The following is an 18,434-nucleotide window of genomic DNA, read 5'->3' on the forward strand; positions in this document are numbered from 1 at the left end:
TTTGTACATGCAGTTACCTGATGGCATCCCTCTCTCATATTATACTAGCTATCACTAGGCCTGGAGCTGAGAGGCCTCAGGAGCATCCTACATAGTCATTCCACTGGCTTTGCCAGCTTGGATTCATCCTGAAATGGTCATTCTGCTGGCACTGGTTAGTTGAGGAGCAACACCCCTCAACTAACTAGTGCCAGCTCATATTTCAAGGGAAGAGCTGTGTCCATTCCCACTGGTCAGTTGTGGAGCATTGCTCCTCAAACAACCAATACCAATTCACATTTCAAATGATGTGCTTGATCCAATATCCAATATCATCATGTTCCTTTGCAGCCTCTGGGGAAGAGGCTTAATCCAGCCTTTGGTGAATTCCTGACTTACACTGACCTGCTGACCCCCAGCTGACTGAGAAGAACCAGTCACAGAACCCTCTGTGTGGACCTGGATATCTCCATAGTTCCTCAGATTGAGCACAGACATCCCAAATTGTGAGCAGAGGGGCCTTGATCAGCTGAAAAACACCCAAAAATGTGAGGGAACAGCTTGGATCTGTGAAGGGAGAGGTGGCATCACACCAAAGCTTGCAAGGATCAGTAGACAATGTGTCCAAAACACCTTCATCAGGGCTTATCAGCTGAAAAGTGTGGTTATCAGAGTAGTTAGATTACAGCATCCCAGTGTGGCTTAGCATTGCAAGAACAGTCAGCAATTTGCCCTCCTATCATCTGTGAAACTTATTGATTTGACATAGATTTTGTTGTACTGCAGTAGCCTGTATCTCAATAGTGTATTGTGTACTGTCATCTTGAGCTTGCTTTCCCCTAGAGCAGGGACAGGCAATTGTTTGTTTGAATTGGGTCCATTGTGCAAGAGGCATGAACTCACATTTCTGCAGCTTCTGCTGAGTTTGAAATATTGTGGCACACCTCTGCAGGACTTTGAAATTGCCACATGATTTTTGTTGTGCAAAAGTAGAAGTTATATATTACTTAGCAAAATTAGTAAAATATGTGAAATACTTAAAATACTCAAAATATTGAAATATACAAAATAGTCATTGACTATCAGCAATTTTTCACATCCTCCCTTAAATATGTATATGATAGTCAATGGCTTGATCCCCACAAAATCCAATCAGTTCATATCTCAGTTCTCTATATAAACCCTGCTATCACTAGAACAGATGCCTGATCAGCCTGACCCCCCAAAGGCCCAGACCTGACTCATATGTTATCAGTGGTGACTACCAGATTAGAGTATACCCCAAACAGACTGACCATCTCTCACAATTTAGTTACTATACTGTCCATTTCCATAATCACTGTCCAATTATTTCATCACATTCCTGGGACTTGAAGGCCATGTTGTCTAAGCATTCCAACATCTCAACAAGATGGCTTTTAGAAAAAAGAACAAAGCAAGAGGTTGAAATCTGAGCTGCATATTCATTTATGCATTAACAAAATTGGTGATGGAACAACTCACTGGTGACCCAGTATGGATGTTCAGGATGTCCCTCTGGTATGAGTTGTAGAGCTTCTTCACAAAGCACAATCAACTCTCTGAGGTAGCTCAAGTCATCATGGACCTCAAATAGCCTCCACAACACACCACCAAGGGTTCTTAGACCAGGAAGCCTGTCAGGATGACGACTTGGGAGTAACCGCAAAGCTTGCTTGCTCAACTCCAACAAATGGTCAAGGTCACTGAGTTTCCCATGCTTCTCACACTCTCCCCACATTGCGGTACTGAGTTTGATCAATCGCCGCGGTCTGTCAAGGTAGCCATCTGGAGGTACCATCTTGCTATGCTGCAATTTCCAGTCCAACTTCTCAAGTTCAACTAAGTCTCCAGAGTTGACAGCTCTGCATCGCTTGACCATTTCGAGCACGAAATTCGCAGCCTTGCATTCAGGGCTGTCATCAGAGAAATCCTGGAACTCGGTCATGAGCTCGTTGATCTCATCTGCAACAGCTTCATTGCATCCCTGTTTCTCATAGCGAAATAACAGAGTTTGAGCAAGCTGTAATAACGTCGTCGGTCTATCCAGATGACCACGACGGCGCAGATCAAGGGCCTGTCGATAAAGTTGGATTGGCTCGTCAAGACTTGCACCCGTCGGGTCAGTTTGATAGCTGATGAACTTGACCTTCGCAAGGTTGGCAAGCACCACCGCACGACATCGGTGGGTTGAAGGACAGTTTCGCCAAGCACGTTCGAAATGCCGGACAGCATGGTCGAGATCTTCCCTCTGGTATTCACGGTGATAGCGGAGGAGAGCTTCTTGCCCTAAATTTGTCTCATGAATGAGGTTCAAGGATTCTTCCGAGTGCAACTGCCAACAGGCCATCAACTGACGAGCATGGACATATACAAGTCCAATCACATTACTATCATCGCCACTTAGGGCTACTGCCGATTGGTTAGAATACCGTTGTCCTAGGGTAACGAGCAGTGAGGGTTCAGGAGTTGCAAGTCTCTAATTCTCCCGAAGGGAATGTGATTACTATATTGGCATTAAAATCTTGTGACATGTTGCGCCTCGGTGCTCAGAGGGATTCACTCACAATGTGTGCCACCCACCAACTCCTCTACAGGGCTTTCTGATGTATGGAGAACCTCGCCATTTCCCAACATCGGTTCAAGTTCGAAGGGTGCATAAACCGTGAACCGGACCTTGTCAAACGCTCTAGAGGGCCTACAAACAATCAAAGGCTGTATGCCGACAGGAGATTATAAACTCACAGCAGAATCTCATCCTCCCACTCGATACTATCATTCAACTGCATAGACTTGATTTGAGTTCTCCGTTGGTCACTACCAGACTGGACTAGAACAAAAAAGCCAACTGGGATCCGATGGAGAGGGAATCTTATATTTCGAGCACGGATACCTGCAAGAACATTGTCAGACATCTTCAAGGATTCTGATAGCATGACTACGTGCATCTAATGACAATCCGTGGATTGTCGATGGAGGGTGTGGGAGGAGGAGAAAACTCAAGCTCAGATGTGGGAGGGGACGACGCCTCAAGCTAGGCGTAGCGAGTGGTCAGATCTTCAGCTCAAAAGTAGGTGGTGACGATACCTCAAACCCGGAAGCAAGAGGCTCCGACATCTCGGGCTCGGCGGATGTATCTTGTGGGTCAACGAGGGAGGAAACAGAGTCCATGGTGTCGTTACTGTAAACAGTCTTAAATGTCGCTGAACACAGGTGAAATAACAAGACGAACGCTTTGCCTTGCAGAAACACTGTACCTAAAGAGTGATCAGCAATGATTGACAATTAGAGCAATCAAAAATTTACTGTTTTCGCCTTCCGAGTCGACAGAGATGGTATAACATCGTGTTAAGAACGTTTCAAGACGATCTTCATGGAGAAGGTCCTCGTGCCTTAATCCTTCCTAATAGATGAGAGTAAGACATGAGTAAGATGAATGCACCACAACGACCTACCTTCATCATATCCATCCATTGGTTATCATGTGTAATAGCAACCTTGGCATTTCGATTCTGGCCGATGTTGTAAGAAGTGCAACGGAACACAGCGTCGTTATCATGTCAGACAAACCTTGCTCAGGAGGAAACGGTTGATTATGTCGGAGGGATGGAAGGGCTGACGAACGAGTCAGTGCTTGGAATTCAGACAAATGCAACCATGAAGCCAACCTGGGATAACTGTGGGCTATGCTCGACACCTGTTCGTCATTAGCAGATCGTCAGGTAGTCCACGTGCGGTCAACTTGGCAGCTTACTTATCGCCGCACGCTGTTTGTGGGCATCTGAAAAACCGCGTAACCGGCTGAGACAGGCCTTCAACAGACGAACTAGTATGGACCAAGTGGTTTCCGATTCTGTGACTCTCAGAACCACAGGATCTGGAAGCCAACTGCTAACTGTAATCTTGAAGCCGGTTATGAAAACAGTTTGATTGCTCCCACTGTCGTCGCCACAGTCGCGGTGGCGACAATCGGCAGGAAACGTGAATTCTAGTAGGTATATGTTGTGATTGTTGTCATCCCTTCGGGCCAGAATTTTTCCCGTGGCATCTGTAGGGTTGTTGAATGACCCGAGAGACCAGGACCGAGCTTTGTAAAAGCCTGTGACGAGATAAAGGGAGCGATCGAGATGCTCGACGCCGTAGTGCTTTTTGGCAAACTCAAACCAGTCAAGCGCGCTCTTCCTTGCCACTTCGCGAAGCCGGTCTGGTAATGAGAGTTCGAGGGATACAGCGCCCTGCGGCAGTATAAGGATAGCCCCGGCAGCGGTGGATGTGTCGAATTCATAATCTGCTGGCCTGACGCAACACTGTCAGTAAGAAAACGGTATACTGACGATCGCACTGAGGGGCACCTCGGTTTTCCGGGCTGAAGGATTCGTTGTATACCATGAGAGTGGATTGGGCCAGGAGATATTGGATTGTCACTGTACTTGACATCGCCGAGCTGAACAGGCTGGAAGTTCTTAGGGACTCCGCGAGAATCATGGAGAGGGTTGTCGCTACGTTTGAAAATGTTGAATAAGACGTCAAACTGGCCCCTGCTGTCAACAGTGCCAACATCTCCGATCTGAAGTCCATCATCTTGGTAATTTTGCGGGAGCGTGCTCATTGGCTCTGGCATCCGCAGAGGGTAGCCATAGTCGGCAGTGTTGCAGATATTTTGCGTACACATCCTGGAAGGAGTCCCTCATTGGAGCAGGCTTGAAGCCGTGGGGCTGAATGAATCCAGACCTCGTGTTGGGCGCCTGCTCGGAAGTGCCCAAACTCGTTTAATAGTATGCTCTCATTACTGTCGACTCTCGGTATCTGCTTGCGGCGGGGGTCTCAGTGTCTGCGTGTCTAGCGTATCTGCTGATTTAGCTTTCCTTATCCACCCAAGTGCATGGCTCGCTCAGTGCTTATGTCGCCCTTCCTCATGGCAGAGTAAGTACGCCCCATTCACTGCGGTGCTCTCACACATTCACACTTGGCATGGCGCAGGATGCGATGCTGGTTGATGGGTCCGGAAGATGGCGACAAGGTAGGATCGACGATCACGAGACACCCGCTCACACCTAGCTCAGATGGTCCTCATACACGGGCTCTCCATTCCCGCTGTCATATGGAAAAACATCGCTCCTGTTCTTGCATCACCGGCTATCATGTACTTCTCTACGGTAAATGCTGGCAATTCATGTCGAGTACATTCTCAACTCCCCTCAGATCTCCACGGCAGGGGATACTCCGACGCACCACAAGTTACCTACGACGTATCCCTATATACGACCCATCTCGCCTTGTTGATTTAACTGGTACAACGCTCATATAGTTGGCCTCTCAATGGTAGTGTTCATTCCACATACATGCCAATCTGACCCATGGACTGGACTATGGAGGTGGCATCGTAGCTGCATTCGCAACCCAAATTCCTCCACTGGTGAACGGACAAATCTCTCCGATAGTTTTGCTGTCATCAACGAGGTTACTCGCATCCCAATTACTTCACAGCGCCGTCCGATAGATTGCACCCAAATTGCACCAGTAGAACGATATATCCAGAACAGCTAAATTCATGTCATCACCGCTCATACAGAGCGTCTCATCTCTCCCACCTTTCCAGGTAAGTCTGCATCCACTACATCAATATTTCTGACGCTGATAAGTCGATAGCAATACATGCGCCGCCTTTCCGACTCGTTTAGCTTATCGCAGACGAACGTTGATCCTATCCAAGAGGTATGTGCCCACGCATACACTTGCACACTTTGACCCCTGACCTGGACCGTGTCAAGATTGTCTGGTTGCAATTCGCTCATCATTCATACTTCAATACAGCTGTTGTGTATAGCCTAGGTGATAGCCCAGTACGGGGACTGGAAAGCTCGTTTACAGCGCTGTTCAATTCATCGACACAGGTTCTCCTGATTCACGTATGTTCCCCTCTTTCTTCCGCCGACGTAGCTCATATGACACGTGCGGTCCTCTCCCACAGGGTACGGTCGATAACGCTGTTCCTATAAATATGCTTCCAAGATTCTTACATTCGTGTCACCTCACATCTCACTGTCGATGACGCTGGACATGATATCATTGTCAGCCATGCGACGCAGGTCTTTGATGCGATCATGCAGTTCTTGTCCATAGAAAGTCACCTGCACACCCCCACTCTCTCGCAGACCTTGCAATCACAATGATAACTGGCAACGGCGGTGGCCAACGTGTACTCGAATACCATCTCATTGCCTCCACACGAAGGATGGATACCTGTACCACCCCCCACCCGTGAAGCCCGTCGTGCGCGACTTTATATGTTTGCCTTTAATCCCGTTCTCATTCGCAAGGACAATTTGTATTGCAACTCGCTCCCCGTGTCCCTCCCCTTCCTCCTCGTTCTCTTCGTTCTAAGTCGCATCCATACGCGTCCACTCACAGTATCCTTCCATCTATATGCAGCCTATCTACCCATCCGCAGTTTTGCATTCGTTTGTAATTTTTGGTTTGTATGTATTCAGTGTTTTGAATGAAATCAGTTACATAGCTGCTAATCTTCCAGTGTCAAGTGTAAGATCTCGCCGTCTATGTAACTAGTGTGCTAGAAATGTCTCATGAACCAGAACACCTCTTTAGAAACATTGTAAGCATACCCCGGAACCGCTGGGACGAATCACAACATACTGGGTCCGGCAGTGGTCCGTGCGCCGACCGCAACGTGTTGATGGCGCCTCATTTCAACGTCTCTCGCTACTTCCTGGGTACACCTTCAACCTTGAACCAAACCCGCAAACTTGAACAAAGTACTCATTTTTCAATGGCCAGAACAACACCGTCAAAGAGACATCGTCTGTTGGGACTTGTGAAGCCCTCATCCAACTCCACGCCTGGGCTTGGAGCGGTTCCTCTACACCTGAAACAGCGGGCCCACCGTCTCAGGGAAGGGCTCGCCAGAATGAAGCGCTTCTTCTGTCGATTGAAGAAAGCACTCAACCACCGTCATGACAGGAACCAACCTACTGTGAGGATGTGGAATGATCCATCACGAAGACTGCAGACACCAATACTGATGGGGGGCGCTGGCAGGCAACGAGCGACAGCTCCAACTCAGGACGTATGTGATCTATGACCTCGATATACATACTATGATATGTGAATGATTCTGTTGAACGAGCTCAACAGGTAACCGACCAAGGAAAACCAGAACCCACACTGGGATCGGCTGGCAGGGTCGTCGATGCCGCAGTCACAGGGTTTGACGGCTTGGATCTCATCTCGCCTATCAGCCAGGACGCTATCGACTACATCGGTGAAGCGGATGACATATTCATCAAGGCCGAAGACTTCAGCGATAGGTATCAAACCCCCATGTAAGTGCTTCGGTTTTCCATCCATGCAATGATCTTACGCACGTGCCAGGTCCCCCCTGTGCCCAGAATTGCGCTGGAAATCTTAACTTCTGCTGCTCAAGTATGTTTCTGATTGCTATTGGCGTTCCTCATCTCTGATTGGAATCTTGTTTGGAGGTGCCTGCCTGATTCACATCAATCGCCGAGCAGGTTGTCTATGTCTATGTAAAATCCCCCATGTGGGCATGATCGATCAGCGATGCTGAACATCAGGAAGGACATCTGAGCAAACAACAACAGCTAACAGAAAACTGACTGACCAACACCTCCAGAAGAAAAAGTACATACTTCACAGCCCCGAAACCCCAGCGCTCCTCCACCACCTCACACACCCGTCCTGCCCACCACTCACAAACGCGCCTGCTGACCCCGGCGCAGCTGGTTTCGGGCGCCACGACACGCTCCAAATCTCACCGGACTCGTGGGTGGTCGACACTGCGCACCGGGCAGAGAGATCCCATACTTTGATAGACTTATCCGCAGAACTGTGTGCATACCATGAGATGTGAGATGTAAGCGATGCGAGACGAGCGAATGAAGTGAGAGGCTGTGAGGGGAAATGGATAGGAAGGAAGGTCAATACTTACCCAGATACAGCAAGGCGACTATCTGGCGATATATCCGCACTGAGCACCCACGATGAATGCCCAACCAGCGTAGCTACAGCCCCAGATCCTGGTTTTCCAGATGGCGTCAATCGGACGTCATGCAGCGTGAGGCGCTTGTCGTCAGACGCCGTGAGAAGTAACTGGGTAAAGCGATTGCGGGTCGCAAACGTCAAGTGGTGAACGGTAACAAGGTAAAGAAACACAATACCGACACTGCTATCGTATGACCATGCGAAGTCGCGAACTGTCATTGCGTGCGAGGAATACGTAGCTGTAAGTGATTGAGAGTCGACATCAAATATGAAGAGCTGGCCATTTTCGAGCGAGAGTCCTATTCGGCGACCATCCGGGCTCTATATGCAGGGTAAATCAAAAGATCAGCCGGTAGCACATGCATATAAAGCGTGTGTATGCTATCTACGTAGCAAGGCGAAGAGGCTATCGATGGAAAGGCACGTACATATTTGCATACCATACCGTACTTGGATTTACCACTGATGAGGGTGCCTTGTTTGATGCCAAATGAATCGGGGTTCGCAGAGAAAACAGTCACGTTTCCTGATCCGCTACTGGCAGCGTATGTGCCACCCTTCGGGTTGAGGGATACCGACCATGCTGATGCATGTACACACACAGCAGAGGGAGAGAAACTCGTTACCCCGAAAGTACCTGCTGGTCTCCATGTCCAAATAGCGAACGGGACTTACACGGCTCCGCACCATCGACCACCGAGCGGTCATAACTCTCGTGTTTCCCCACGATTTTATCTGCTTGGATATCCCACAGACACGTCGTCCCTTCGAGACTGTTATACAGGACGAACCGCGCGTCCGGGGATACCGACAGCGACACGACTGCGAGGTTATGCGGTGGACGAGATAGTGATACTTGACCTGACGTAGAGTCCCACTGCTTGACAGTTCCGTCTGCGGACCCAGACACTATGGTATCGTTGGATGTCCATGCAATGCTCCATATTTCGTCGGCGTGGGCTGGAAAGAAGTTCGATTTACCGTTGGGGCGTGCAGTGACGGATCGGACGACGCGTACGTTCTTTACACTCTAGCGCGTTGACAAATGCGAGACTCTAATAATGACGAGTCGACGGTGTTATCTCGTTTGCAAGTGAACATACAAACCATGTTTTCTTGTCTTGTATTAGCGGAAGAGTTGGACAATCAGAGAAGCAGGCCTGGACAGGGGACAGGGCGAGGCATGCCCCGGAAAATCCCGAGTCGGAGATTCAAAGTTCCGTCAAACTTTGCGGATGGCTGAACTCTAATTTTCCTCAGATCAACCAGCGGACGACGACATCGCCTCACACTAAAATAACAAAAAGTACGTTCATCGGGTACTGGGGCTGACCGACACTGATTGGCAAAAGGATGTCTGACGCCGGAGAGGAAATCAAAGTCGAAGAGGAGGCCGCCGTCGAGATCACTACCGACGCCCCAAGGGGCGGCAAAATGTCCGTCGAGGAAGCACTTCAGGTAACCTCATAAACCAACGGGTAACGACGTCCCCTTACTAACGGTCCTCCAGCAAGTCCTGAAGAACGCCCTCGTACACGATGGCCTCGCCCGTGGTCTTCGCGAATGTGCCAAGGCACTGGACAAACGTCAAGCTCACCTTTGCGTCCTCGTTGAAACTTGCACGGAAGCCGAATACATCAAGCTCATCGAAGCTCTCTGCGCAGAACACAAGATCAACTTGATCAAAGTCGGTGACGCGAAGGTGCTTGGTACCTGGGCCGGTCTGTGCAAGATCGACAAGGAGGGAAACCCGCGCAAGATCGTTGGGTGTACTTGTGTTGTCGTTAAGGACTATGGCGTTGAGAGTGAGGGTTTGCACGTTCTTTTGGACTACTTCAAGAATCGTTAGGGTGAGTGTCGCTCGGCTTTTGGCGAAGACGATGACAATACAGACTCCCTCGACGGAGACTCTGTCGATGAGGATAACTGTCTATCCGGAATCATTTTTATTTTGTCTGATACCTTTGATTCTTGAATTGAGCACTCCCTTACTGACCCCGCCTCTGTTCAGATCCTTGAATAGAACGCTGTAATATGATATGTCATTGTACTCCGATCAACCCACGACACCGTAATTGTGTATACTTGGTGTGCTCCCAACTGTTCATTGCCTAACGACATGTCACCCTGGTAACTGCAAGACATACCTTTGATCACTCACTTATTCACGAGACCGAAACGCTCTATTATATATAATCAAGGAACCAGTATATGCGCAGCGCGGTATGACTCCACTAAACAGGAAATGTTAACGCTGAACTCACTCAACGCTCGAAGCGCGGCGAGGAATGGTTTTTTTTTCGGTATAAATGGAATGCACAGTCAAGCACTTGCATCATCCGCCGAGTGCTTCTTGTACGGCTTCTTGAAACCACCGTGGTCACGCTGCATTTCCAAAGACTTCCCGGGCAGATTTTTACGGTATTACTCTCGTACTTCAAGGTCTTCGAGCATCCGATTATATAAACTTATTTGTATTGAAGGGATACCTGGGGCATGCAGCTTGAGAAGAGGCGAAGTGTTAGTTACTGGACTCGACTGGACAATTCTTCAGGTTACTACATATCCTTTTCTTCGCCCTCGTTCCCGTAACGATCATCATAGCTTAGCTGTACGGAGTGAGTCCGCGAGGTCGGCTGCATTCAAATCGCGTTGTTCGGGACTCGTGCTGCACATGGCGCTCTTTCGACGGGCTTATAGCGAAGCGGTCTGCGGTCGCCGTCGGACATGAACTGCCGTCTCACTTCCCGAAAGCTCTAACTTTCCCCAAGCTGCGTGACTACACGTCCTTCGGAGGGCTGGGTTCCGATGTCAGAGATATTGAAAATGACATGCACAACAGTCAATGAACCATACTCAGTGTGGTCGTCCCAGGCATAGAGTGGCTTTGTGAAAATCAAATGGTGGTGCACTTTCAAGTTCAAGCTTGCGGCTGGTCGACGTGACATGTCAACCCCCACTGTATCCGCTTGTCAACACAGCCTATTCTGTCAAACATGCGATTCATTGAAAACGCAGAAGGATCGCTCAAGTGACAATTGTATTAGTCGCGTGGCGCGGCCAGCAGCAGATGCGCCCCGCCGGTCTCTCTCCATCGAGGTCACAATCTTTCTGTAGGCGGATCTCGCGCGTGCCGTGTTCCGCGTCATCTGAGATATACTTTGTCCTCCCCGTAGGAAGTCAGTTGAATACAGAGAAGCGTGGCCGCATGAACTGTCATGTTCCCTATCCAAGCGTTAGCTGTGTCACTGAAACCCTGCCTACCATACGACCCTGTTGTCCAAACGCTAACTTTCGCTCCACCCCTGCCGACCTTTCCGCGTAATATTTGGTGTGCATCCATACCAGGTTGGACGTTGATATCGAAGCTATCCGGAGTGACCACAGATGAGTCGCATAGAAAAAATGTAGTGTCCGCCAAGTGTCCACTCCGAACACAAACTGTATTTTAGCACTGAAATTTACCCTTGGCGCCTTAGCCTTTAAGAGGGCAAGCTGAACGTGAATACCTGCGGGCTTGTCAGAATCGTCACGATATCTATGCACGTATCCATCACATAGACCACCCCGCCTATCGTATCACGTATTTCTCTCGCACCTGTGACCGTCTTCTCCGAAAGGAATAGGGGGTTCTTGGGGACTCTGACTTTAAGTTCATTGTACGTAAACCGGCTGCACCCGCCGAGCCTGAAGCTTCCCTGCGGCATCACTGATTCAGATAGAATAAGTTATATTTCCCTGAATCTCCATTGACGCTCTAGTCGGACGCAATTACGGTTGAATGATTCTGCCGGGTAGCACGGGGTACGGAGAATGCGCTGCCGTCGGGAGGGAAATTTGCTCAGCAGTTGGTTTTGAGCCATGCACATACTGCCGAGTTTTCAGATGGGCTTGGTTGCTTGAAAGCTCAGTTGAATTGCAATACTTACTGTTACCTTCATGTCGAATGCAAGAATGTATCAGCAGCAACTTACCCTGTGTATCATGTAATCTGTCGACTGTCATGATTGCGGCTGGATCAATCAGTCCACAGTCGAAAATCTTCGCCCCTGTGGGCTGCCCTGATGATTCAACATGTACAGAACCATGCTTGGACGCCCAACAGACCTTCAAATTAAATTTCATTTCTACGCATCGACCACAGGTCCCCTCCCCCTCTGGTACCATGTCCACCGTACCAGAAGAGGAACTTCAATTCGTGTACGACACCCTCTACCAGATTCGTCTCGTCAATTATGTTACGCGTAATGAAACTGGTTCTCATCCAATCGACGCAGTACTCACTTCGCCTCTGCCATAGTATCTTGTGCAGCGTTCCTTGCCTACGACATCTTAATTAACCTCGACAAAGAGGTCTGCCACATTACATCCCAATCGACAACTCTCGTATGCTGAGATAACATCCTTTGCAGATTCCCTTCATCTGGCGGTACTACCATAACGCAGATGAGCCATATGAATATGTTCCCTGGCACCACAGGCTGCGTCGAATGCTAATTCAAGGCCTCTTCATATTCGGTCGTTACTACGGTCTTTTTTACCTCATGTAAGTCACCCGATCCCAGCAACTATTCCATGTCCATAACTCGCACAGTATGTACTTCGCTGGTATGGCATTTTCTTCCTAGTTTGTTCTACCGTCCAATAGCGTCCCAGTTTACAACCACCAGGGCTTCTCTATACCTGTAAGTAAATGGCCAAGCTTTTGTTCCTCAGTGGCTGATGTCATCGCAGTTGTAGGTATTCATATGGGTTTTGCATTGCAAACACTGACCCTTTTCATCTGTAGTTGCAGGGGATTCTATTACTATACCATTTTGTGAGCACTGAAACATCTTTGTGCATATTTCACTCACAAGTTTTCATGTCTAGCGGTGGTGAAATACTGTACACGACACTTGTCAATGTTATCCTGACGATACGTCTGAACGTTTTGTTCCGAATCTTCTATGGGATGGAGGGACTCCGAAAATACCAATTCTTCCTTGCCGGTGTGGTCATCAGTGAGGGATGATTCGTCCTGTGTACTTGCTCCCACTGATCGCCACCGATGGATATAGTTGAATATTTGGTTCGTCATACCTCGCATCTGAAACTACGCCACGCAATCTCACGGAACAACCCCTACGACCTTTAGGTTGAACTGATAATAGGCATCTTTTCAGCTATATGGGTTCGGGACCAAGTTATTGAGCCACCCGCGGGAGTTCCTTGGCCAGGCTGCTTGCTTAGTGGGACCGTGAGTAATGCGCTGGTGCTCCCAAGTTGGTAAGAATTCTTTGCAGTCACGCCTCCTAGTATGACTGATGAACCAGAAGGATCACAGCAATTCTGGTTGCGAGTTGGTCCTTTTTGCTATCTATGGCCCATTGGGGATCTTATGCTTTTGTAGCGATTCTCTTTGGATGCACGCTACATCTGCTCTTCTCAAATATGAGGTGGCGACTTAAGAGCTTCAGAGATTTCACGATCTCCAATATCAAAGAAGAGATTAAGAGCCTCCAACCAACATCACTATTGCTGATTAGTGATGGTTTCTTGTTCTATATCCCGTGAGCGCAACTCTTCCTATTTTCGTGATGAACGAAAAGTTAAATGCTGCTATTTATGCTGACAGTATGGTTGGTATGTCTATGAACGTGACACGAGCTTCAAAGGAGAACTAACTGTGCACGATTTTGTGCATAGTGCTGTTGGTTACCTCAGTTGCGGTCAACTCGGTCTACTACAACTTTCTCGCACTCGTCACCTCCCCGTATGTCACCTTTCTCTCCTCTGAGGCGTGAATCCAACATTGCATTGCCGATACAGGTTAGTTATAGCGTTATACTCCTTCTGCGTAAGTAGCGAGCCGAGTAAATTTACTTCATGAACTGACCACCGACCGAACGGGACCAGTCTTCACGATTCATCATTCACACCCGAGAAACTATTGCCAAATCGACCAACCGCTGGCAAGTTGAGGACCTAGACCTATCAGCATTGTCTGACCCTTGCTAATGACATTGCGCGGCTCGCTGGGTATGTGCGTGGGGCTGGCAGGTGTGTTATTGTTCTCCGGTCGGACTTCTGCATATTATAGAGTACGATTGTATTGGGTCCAGTGGGACGATATGACCTCTTGGATCTATGGGAAGTTGAGGACGATCCTGTAGGGTTAAGCATTGATCTCACGGACATTCACCTAATCATCTCATTCCGGTCTTCTACTCATACTATACATACTATTCGGACAGTTGCACATGCTTTTGTTTAAACATACTTCGGTGTATGGGACACGATAGCCAAGTATTTGTATGCATCGTGAAAACAGTCCGGCCGTCATTAGTAGGCTAGGAGAGAGGTGGTCAGGTGCAGCTCACGTGGTCTTCCAGAACTGTTGCACTGGAGATGGTATGCTCGAGGTTACGAGGTAACACACTGCGCGTCGTATATTTAGATGCAGCTGCCAATCGTGAACCTCTCATAGGGCGGATGGGACGCTAGGGTTGGGCTCGATCACTTCAACGGCCCATTTTGACCGGACCAAATTGTCACCCTGTTGTTGAGGCCATCCACAACCTTGCGATCGTGTGATCTGCAGCACCGACAAGCAACGCACCCGTCACGCTTCACATAAAGAGTATTGATAGATCATATTCGGCACTAGTCCTTCACTACAGTCAGTCATTTTCTGCCGCGAAGTCGTTGATTTTTGCGTGACTTGCACCAGTCATGCCTTAGCTTTATCATGGGCGGCTTCTACATCCCCAACGACATGTTCTACACTGTCCCGTACCTCGTTTTCTTCAACCTCCGTCGCCTCCTGTAGCAAGATAAGGTTAAGAATCACAGCAACCAGTCCTGCTAACAAAACTGTTGCGATAGGGATGGATTAGTCACAGATAGGCACAGTGAAGGTTCGATACTCACATGGCGTGCTCAAGATGATGGTGATAGAATCGAACAGGCCCTGAAGCCCTGAATTTGGATTTCTGACACCCTGAAAAAGGTAGGTAAATATATTCGGGACGAGCAAATTGCCAAAGCCAAATGACATGGCTGCTGCAAGAATGAACCGATCACGGCGGGTGTAATGGACATAAGAAAGGACACGGAAGCCGGATACGACTACACTTGCAAATAAGAAAGTCGTGACACCCCCGAGGACGGGATTAGGGACTACAGATAAGAAATAAGCACGGAAAAGGTGACCTTTCAGCTAGGAGCCGCTCACTGGCAAGGAAAAGACCCGATATTTTCCCAAAAACTCCAAAGAGGATGAGGAAGACACAACACCACCGTCCCGCAGTGCGGCTCGCGCAACGGGTCAAGGCGATTACACCGTTGTTCTACAAAGGCATCGTTCACACGGTCTCAGCATGGAGGGAAAAGACTCACCTGAGCAAATATTGACAGAGGCGTCACCGTGAATAACGCAGAAAAGAAACCCCCCAGGCCGTCGCTCTGATACTGGAGTCAACAAATATTATCATCTTGGGAAGAATGCGGGAAACATACCAAAACGCCACCTTGGACCCTCGAGTCAAACTCTTCATCGTCGACCTTCAAATGAGACACTTCTGCAGAGGCCGTAATATCACCGATGGCCTCCATGGCCACAGACACTTGCCTCGCGGAAAGATATCAGGCTTCGGGTGAACACGTTGATGTTCAGTAACGCACCGTAAACAGCCAGCATTGGCAAAATTGCAGCTGGGTACACGCGAATCTTGAACGTATGAACCCTGAAGGTGGTGAGACTGGCTCTCAAGATTTATGAAAGTCGAATTTACCACAAGAAGGTAATAGCTGGTGCAGACTTGATGGAGCTACCATCAATATAGCCGGCCGCGCCAGCGACGATGCAACCAACAGCGAGACCGACAATGATGCTCGCATTCTTCAAGAACGGAGACCCCAAGAGTTCGGTTAGGATAATGCTCACGAACGAGAGAAACCCGAGACCGATAAAATCAGGTGAACCCCATCTTAAAGCCATCTTCATTATAATAACGTAGGAATGCAAGGACTAGTTGAGACTCACGGGAGGGCGTGTGGTGAATTGATGGTTGGACAAAGTTGATATAGTCCACTCGTGGGACGTGTTTGACAACCGTTTGATCCTCCACCCCAATTGAGAATACCAGAAGTACCGATTAGAGATGCTCCAATCATAACGACCACCGTACCTGCACAACGCATTCAGCGTGCGATGTCGCAAACAACACTGGGCACCTACCGGTGACAATCGGAGGGAAGATACGTTGCAAAGTACGTGATGGGATGAACGAAAGGCCGATCTCAAGGAATGAGCATATCAACGATGTCCCTATAATCATCAAATTCGCTATCTTGAAGGCAGAAGGGAGTCAAAGGCCTCACCAAGGACCATACCGTACGCGTCTGGGCATGCGCCTCGAGTGACAGTACCGTCGGAAGCCACAGTAGAAGGACAAGTTCCGTCATTATACATTGTATCGAAGATCTGTTCCGTAGTGCTGTTCGCAAGGGTACTCTAAACGAAGACAAACGACTTACGGCGTTCGCGGTACTCAGTGTTGCAAAACTCGTCCCGACAACGGATAAAAGGCCCGTTCCAAGATAGTATCCCTTCCATAGTTTAACGCGTGACATCTGCACAAGGCTGAGAATACCTGTTGCATTTCACAATGCTGAGCGAATGGCTGGTCTCTCCTATGTAAAACACCGGGTCACGCACCACAACCAATGAGAGAGGCAGATATCATATAAGCGGGAAGTTTGCGCATCGAGCATTAGTGAGCTCGCAAACATGATTGGTGGTGTAATTAGACCTGCAAGCATTGCGAGTGCGTGCTGCAACCCACATGCCATGGCGAGTAGTAGAGGAAGCTCTGCATCTACTCTATAGAATGGAGGTGGTCTGCGCGCAATTTTATTCCCGGAGATGGAGAATGGCAACGTCGGTGAGCAAAGCCATACATAGTCATAATCCCCGAGCCAACCATGCTTCGTAGTGACCTTGTTGCGGACGGTTGTCGCGTGCTTGCGAATTGCTGGGAAGGAATCAGTGCTTGGGGGTCCGGTTGGAGCCGGTTGATCCACGACCGAAGAAATATCGGAAGGTGCCATGCTGTCAGTTACAAGCGACCTCAGCTGAGCCTAGTTCATGGCGGGTGAGGAGACCAAAAGCAAATTGTACGCTCCTGCTTAAATATGCCCCCAGTGATCCGGCATGGTTCTGTCAGAGATAAGCAGTCAAAAATAGGACATAAAATGCTATGGGGTGATAAGCTCCGGGTACCACCTAGTCAAAGAAATCACTCCCACAGGCGATGACCAGTGGGTCCCACATACATACCCAGCCTAACCATATCGAGAACAGACACAGTACGGATCACCACGGACGCGTGCGTACCAGTGCTTCCTCAAAACTTGGATACAGTACCTGGGGAAAAGTTGACTCCCTTGCGTGTATAGTCAGAACGTACGCCACAAAAACAAAAATCGCAGCATGTTAACACGAAAACTGCTGAAGGACTGTAGAAAATGTGGCGGCGCAGGTTACACACTCCTTTCTTCGGAGTTACCTCGAACATACTATCACTCCTAGCCTGCCAACGACGGGCTGTTTTCATGGCGTCGTGCGAATACCAATCCGAATTTTGGAGTTTTTTTCAGATAGCTCACAAGTCGATAGGCCCTATACTGCATCTACATAGTTGAAATACATGTTTATGCAAATGCGGAGGTGTAGTTCCGATTTTATTTTTGCCTGATCCATCCTGACAGCTCGACGATGAGAACAACGAACGATCCAGTGTCTTCCCTTCCTCATCCTTGCCCTGGTTGACTTTCTCAGGTTCTTCTTGTGTTGTATATATTCAACTTCTTCCAGGTTCGTCTAAATACTCTCATTCATGCTCCGTGCCATGATCTGCTAGTAGGCCAGGATCAAGGGTCGCGGTATGTCGTCCGGGACCCAGGTTATCACTTCCCTTCGACTCGATCACAGAGTCTTCAGTGACGCCTTACCCAGGTACGTCAACCCCCCGATCTTCCCCTATCAACAACCCCATCCGACAGTCCCCCGCACCGGAACGAGAACCGCAAACACACTAAACACATACACAATCCCCAAGGCAATCCTTTCGGCTCGGCCTAGTTCACGGCCCACCTGCACCCCGAAGCCCTACCCTCCCAACTATAACACTGAATTTACCCTCTATTCCTACGCACAGCTTCAGGGCACCTTATCAACCACACCTTTCCCAGGTGCAGCGATACTGCCAGAACCCGTTAAAGCATTGACCACACCCATGACCTATCATCAGTGGCGGCAGTGGGTATGGATATCACTTCGCGACACCCTGTACAGCAACGCAAAGAATGGCAAGGTTGGACGTTCTCGTAGATGAGCGGACCTACTTCCCCTCTTTTCGCCTAGCCTGGTGACC

General features: G+C 48.8%; 8 protein-coding genes across 8 annotated transcripts; 4 read left to right on the plus strand and 4 right to left on the minus strand.

Moving 5' to 3' along the window:
- Nucleotides 1–1,024: 1,024 nt before the first annotated feature.
- F5J12DRAFT_846822 (uncharacterized protein) lies at nucleotides 1,025–3,610 on the minus strand. The gene is made up of 12 exons (XM_051746365.1): nucleotides 3,568–3,610; nucleotides 3,453–3,509; nucleotides 3,304–3,400; nucleotides 3,230–3,254; nucleotides 3,085–3,178; nucleotides 2,954–3,031; nucleotides 2,743–2,912; nucleotides 2,561–2,695; nucleotides 2,384–2,474; nucleotides 1,483–2,332; nucleotides 1,285–1,429; nucleotides 1,025–1,215 (listed from the first exon to the last, which is right to left on the minus strand). The coding sequence occupies exons 2-11, from the start codon at nucleotides 3,465–3,467 to the stop codon at nucleotides 1,398–1,400; spliced, it is 1,587 nt and encodes a 528-aa protein (XP_051597689.1). The 5' UTR covers nucleotides 3,468–3,509; nucleotides 3,568–3,610; the 3' UTR covers nucleotides 1,025–1,215; nucleotides 1,285–1,397.
- F5J12DRAFT_268493 (uncharacterized protein) lies at nucleotides 3,571–4,774 on the minus strand. The gene is made up of 3 exons (XM_051738666.1): nucleotides 4,350–4,774; nucleotides 3,666–4,293; nucleotides 3,571–3,612 (listed from the first exon to the last, which is right to left on the minus strand). Exons 1-2 carry the CDS (start codon nucleotides 4,667–4,669, stop codon nucleotides 3,735–3,737), a joined length of 879 nt encoding a protein of 292 aa, XP_051597690.1. The 5' UTR covers nucleotides 4,670–4,774; the 3' UTR covers nucleotides 3,571–3,612; nucleotides 3,666–3,734.
- A 23-nt stretch (nucleotides 4,775–4,797) lies between these two features.
- On the plus strand, nucleotides 4,798–5,443 carry F5J12DRAFT_268510 (uncharacterized protein). The gene is made up of 4 exons (XM_051738667.1): nucleotides 4,798–4,924; nucleotides 4,978–5,153; nucleotides 5,200–5,319; nucleotides 5,373–5,443. Exons 2-3 carry the CDS (start codon nucleotides 4,979–4,981, stop codon nucleotides 5,283–5,285), a joined length of 261 nt encoding a protein of 86 aa, XP_051597691.1. The 5' UTR covers nucleotides 4,798–4,924; nucleotide 4,978; the 3' UTR covers nucleotides 5,286–5,319; nucleotides 5,373–5,443.
- A 105-nt stretch (nucleotides 5,444–5,548) lies between these two features.
- F5J12DRAFT_895060 (uncharacterized protein) lies at nucleotides 5,549–7,423 on the plus strand (the record flags this gene model as incomplete). The annotated part of the gene is made up of 5 exons (XM_051747798.1): nucleotides 5,549–5,596; nucleotides 5,647–5,712; nucleotides 5,769–5,906; nucleotides 7,150–7,337; nucleotides 7,387–7,423. The coding sequence occupies 5 exons, from the start codon at nucleotides 5,549–5,551 to the stop codon at nucleotides 7,421–7,423; spliced, it is 477 nt and encodes a 158-aa protein (XP_051597692.1).
- F5J12DRAFT_922051 (WD40-repeat-containing domain protein) lies at nucleotides 7,407–9,199 on the minus strand. Its single transcript, XM_051749305.1, has 8 exons — nucleotides 9,124–9,199; nucleotides 9,035–9,071; nucleotides 8,692–8,976; nucleotides 8,445–8,599; nucleotides 8,197–8,337; nucleotides 7,964–8,124; nucleotides 7,637–7,861; nucleotides 7,407–7,573 (listed from the first exon to the last, which is right to left on the minus strand). Exons 1-7 carry the CDS (start codon nucleotides 9,124–9,126, stop codon nucleotides 7,666–7,668), a joined length of 978 nt encoding a protein of 325 aa, XP_051597693.1. The 5' UTR covers nucleotides 9,127–9,199; the 3' UTR covers nucleotides 7,407–7,573; nucleotides 7,637–7,665.
- Nucleotides 9,200–9,275: 76 nt separating this feature from the next.
- On the plus strand, nucleotides 9,276–9,866 carry F5J12DRAFT_771607 (50S ribosomal protein L30e-like protein; the record flags this gene model as incomplete). The annotated part of the gene is made up of 2 exons (XM_051742252.1): nucleotides 9,276–9,474; nucleotides 9,527–9,866. The coding sequence occupies exons 1-2, from the start codon at nucleotides 9,370–9,372 to the stop codon at nucleotides 9,863–9,865; spliced, it is 444 nt and encodes a 147-aa protein (XP_051597694.1). The 5' UTR covers nucleotides 9,276–9,369.
- A 2,315-nt stretch (nucleotides 9,867–12,181) lies between these two features.
- Nucleotides 12,182–14,336, plus strand: F5J12DRAFT_928651 (uncharacterized protein; the record flags this gene model as incomplete). The annotated part of the gene is made up of 12 exons (XM_051749457.1): nucleotides 12,182–12,292; nucleotides 12,429–12,562; nucleotides 12,645–12,701; nucleotides 12,806–12,835; nucleotides 12,889–13,019; nucleotides 13,077–13,087; nucleotides 13,154–13,284; nucleotides 13,335–13,568; nucleotides 13,634–13,641; nucleotides 13,705–13,771; nucleotides 13,828–13,855; nucleotides 13,915–14,336. The coding sequence occupies 12 exons, from the start codon at nucleotides 12,182–12,184 to the stop codon at nucleotides 14,014–14,016; spliced, it is 1,044 nt and encodes a 347-aa protein (XP_051597695.1). The 3' UTR covers nucleotides 14,017–14,336.
- Nucleotides 14,337–14,614: 278 nt separating this feature from the next.
- On the minus strand, nucleotides 14,615–17,275 carry F5J12DRAFT_846875 (xanthine/uracil permease). The gene is made up of 12 exons (XM_051746366.1): nucleotides 16,718–17,275; nucleotides 16,537–16,642; nucleotides 16,381–16,483; nucleotides 16,238–16,327; nucleotides 16,043–16,187; nucleotides 15,792–15,986; nucleotides 15,682–15,743; nucleotides 15,517–15,623; nucleotides 15,397–15,462; nucleotides 15,233–15,347; nucleotides 14,929–15,177; nucleotides 14,615–14,871 (listed from the first exon to the last, which is right to left on the minus strand). The coding sequence occupies exons 1-12, from the start codon at nucleotides 17,107–17,109 to the stop codon at nucleotides 14,729–14,731; spliced, it is 1,773 nt and encodes a 590-aa protein (XP_051597696.1). The 5' UTR covers nucleotides 17,110–17,275; the 3' UTR covers nucleotides 14,615–14,728.
- Between the last annotated feature and the right edge of the window lie 1,159 nt (nucleotides 17,276–18,434).

The sequence above is a fragment of the Pisolithus orientalis genome (assembly GCF_024613125.1).
Source record: "Pisolithus orientalis strain OTSU chromosome Unknown F5J12scaffold_27, whole genome shotgun sequence".
In the NCBI taxonomy this organism is placed as follows: domain Eukaryota; kingdom Fungi; phylum Basidiomycota; class Agaricomycetes; order Boletales; family Pisolithaceae; genus Pisolithus; species Pisolithus orientalis.

Bases quoted from the DNA above. Each gene is read 5' to 3' on its own strand.
- F5J12DRAFT_922051 (XM_051749305.1), bottom strand. The intron at 8,977-9,034 runs GTACGCGTCGTC...ACTTCTTTCCAG, and splicing joins CGCGCTAGAGTGTAAAGAAC to CCCACGCCGACGAAATATGG. The intron at 8,338-8,444 runs GTACGTGCCTTT...CCCTGCATATAG, and splicing joins ACGGTATGGTATGCAAATAT to AGCCCGGATGGTCGCCGAAT.
- F5J12DRAFT_268510 (XM_051738667.1), top strand. From the start codon at position 4,979: ATGCGATGCTGGTTGATGGGTCCGGAAGATGGCGACAAGGTAGGATCG. The intron at 5,154-5,199 runs GTAAATGCTGGC...AACTCCCCTCAG, and splicing joins CTATCATGTACTTCTCTACG to ATCTCCACGGCAGGGGATAC.
- F5J12DRAFT_846875 (XM_051746366.1), bottom strand. From the start codon at position 17,109: ATGGCACCTTCCGATATTTCTTCGGTCGTGGATCAACCGGCTCCAACC. The intron at 15,624-15,681 runs GTGCGTTACTGA...CCGCGAGGCAAG, and splicing joins GCCAATGCTGGCTGTTTACG to TGTCTGTGGCCATGGAGGCC. The intron at 15,178-15,232 runs GTGAGCGGCTCC...TCTTATCTGTAG, and splicing joins ATCGGGTCTTTTCCTTGCCA to TCCCTAATCCCGTCCTCGGG.
- F5J12DRAFT_846822 (XM_051746365.1), bottom strand. The intron at 2,913-2,953 runs GTCATTAGATGC...GAATCCTTGAAG, and splicing joins CCATCGACAATCCACGGATT to ATGTCTGACAATGTTCTTGC. The intron at 2,696-2,742 runs GTGAGTTTATAA...GATTGTTTGTAG, and splicing joins TGGGAGGATGAGATTCTGCT to GCCCTCTAGAGCGTTTGACA.
- F5J12DRAFT_268493 (XM_051738666.1), bottom strand. From the start codon at position 4,669: ATGTGTACGCAAAATATCTGCAACACTGCCGACTATGGCTACCCTCTG. The intron at 4,294-4,349 runs GTGCCCCTCAGT...GTGTTGCGTCAG, and splicing joins CTTCAGCCCGGAAAACCGAG to GCCAGCAGATTATGAATTCG.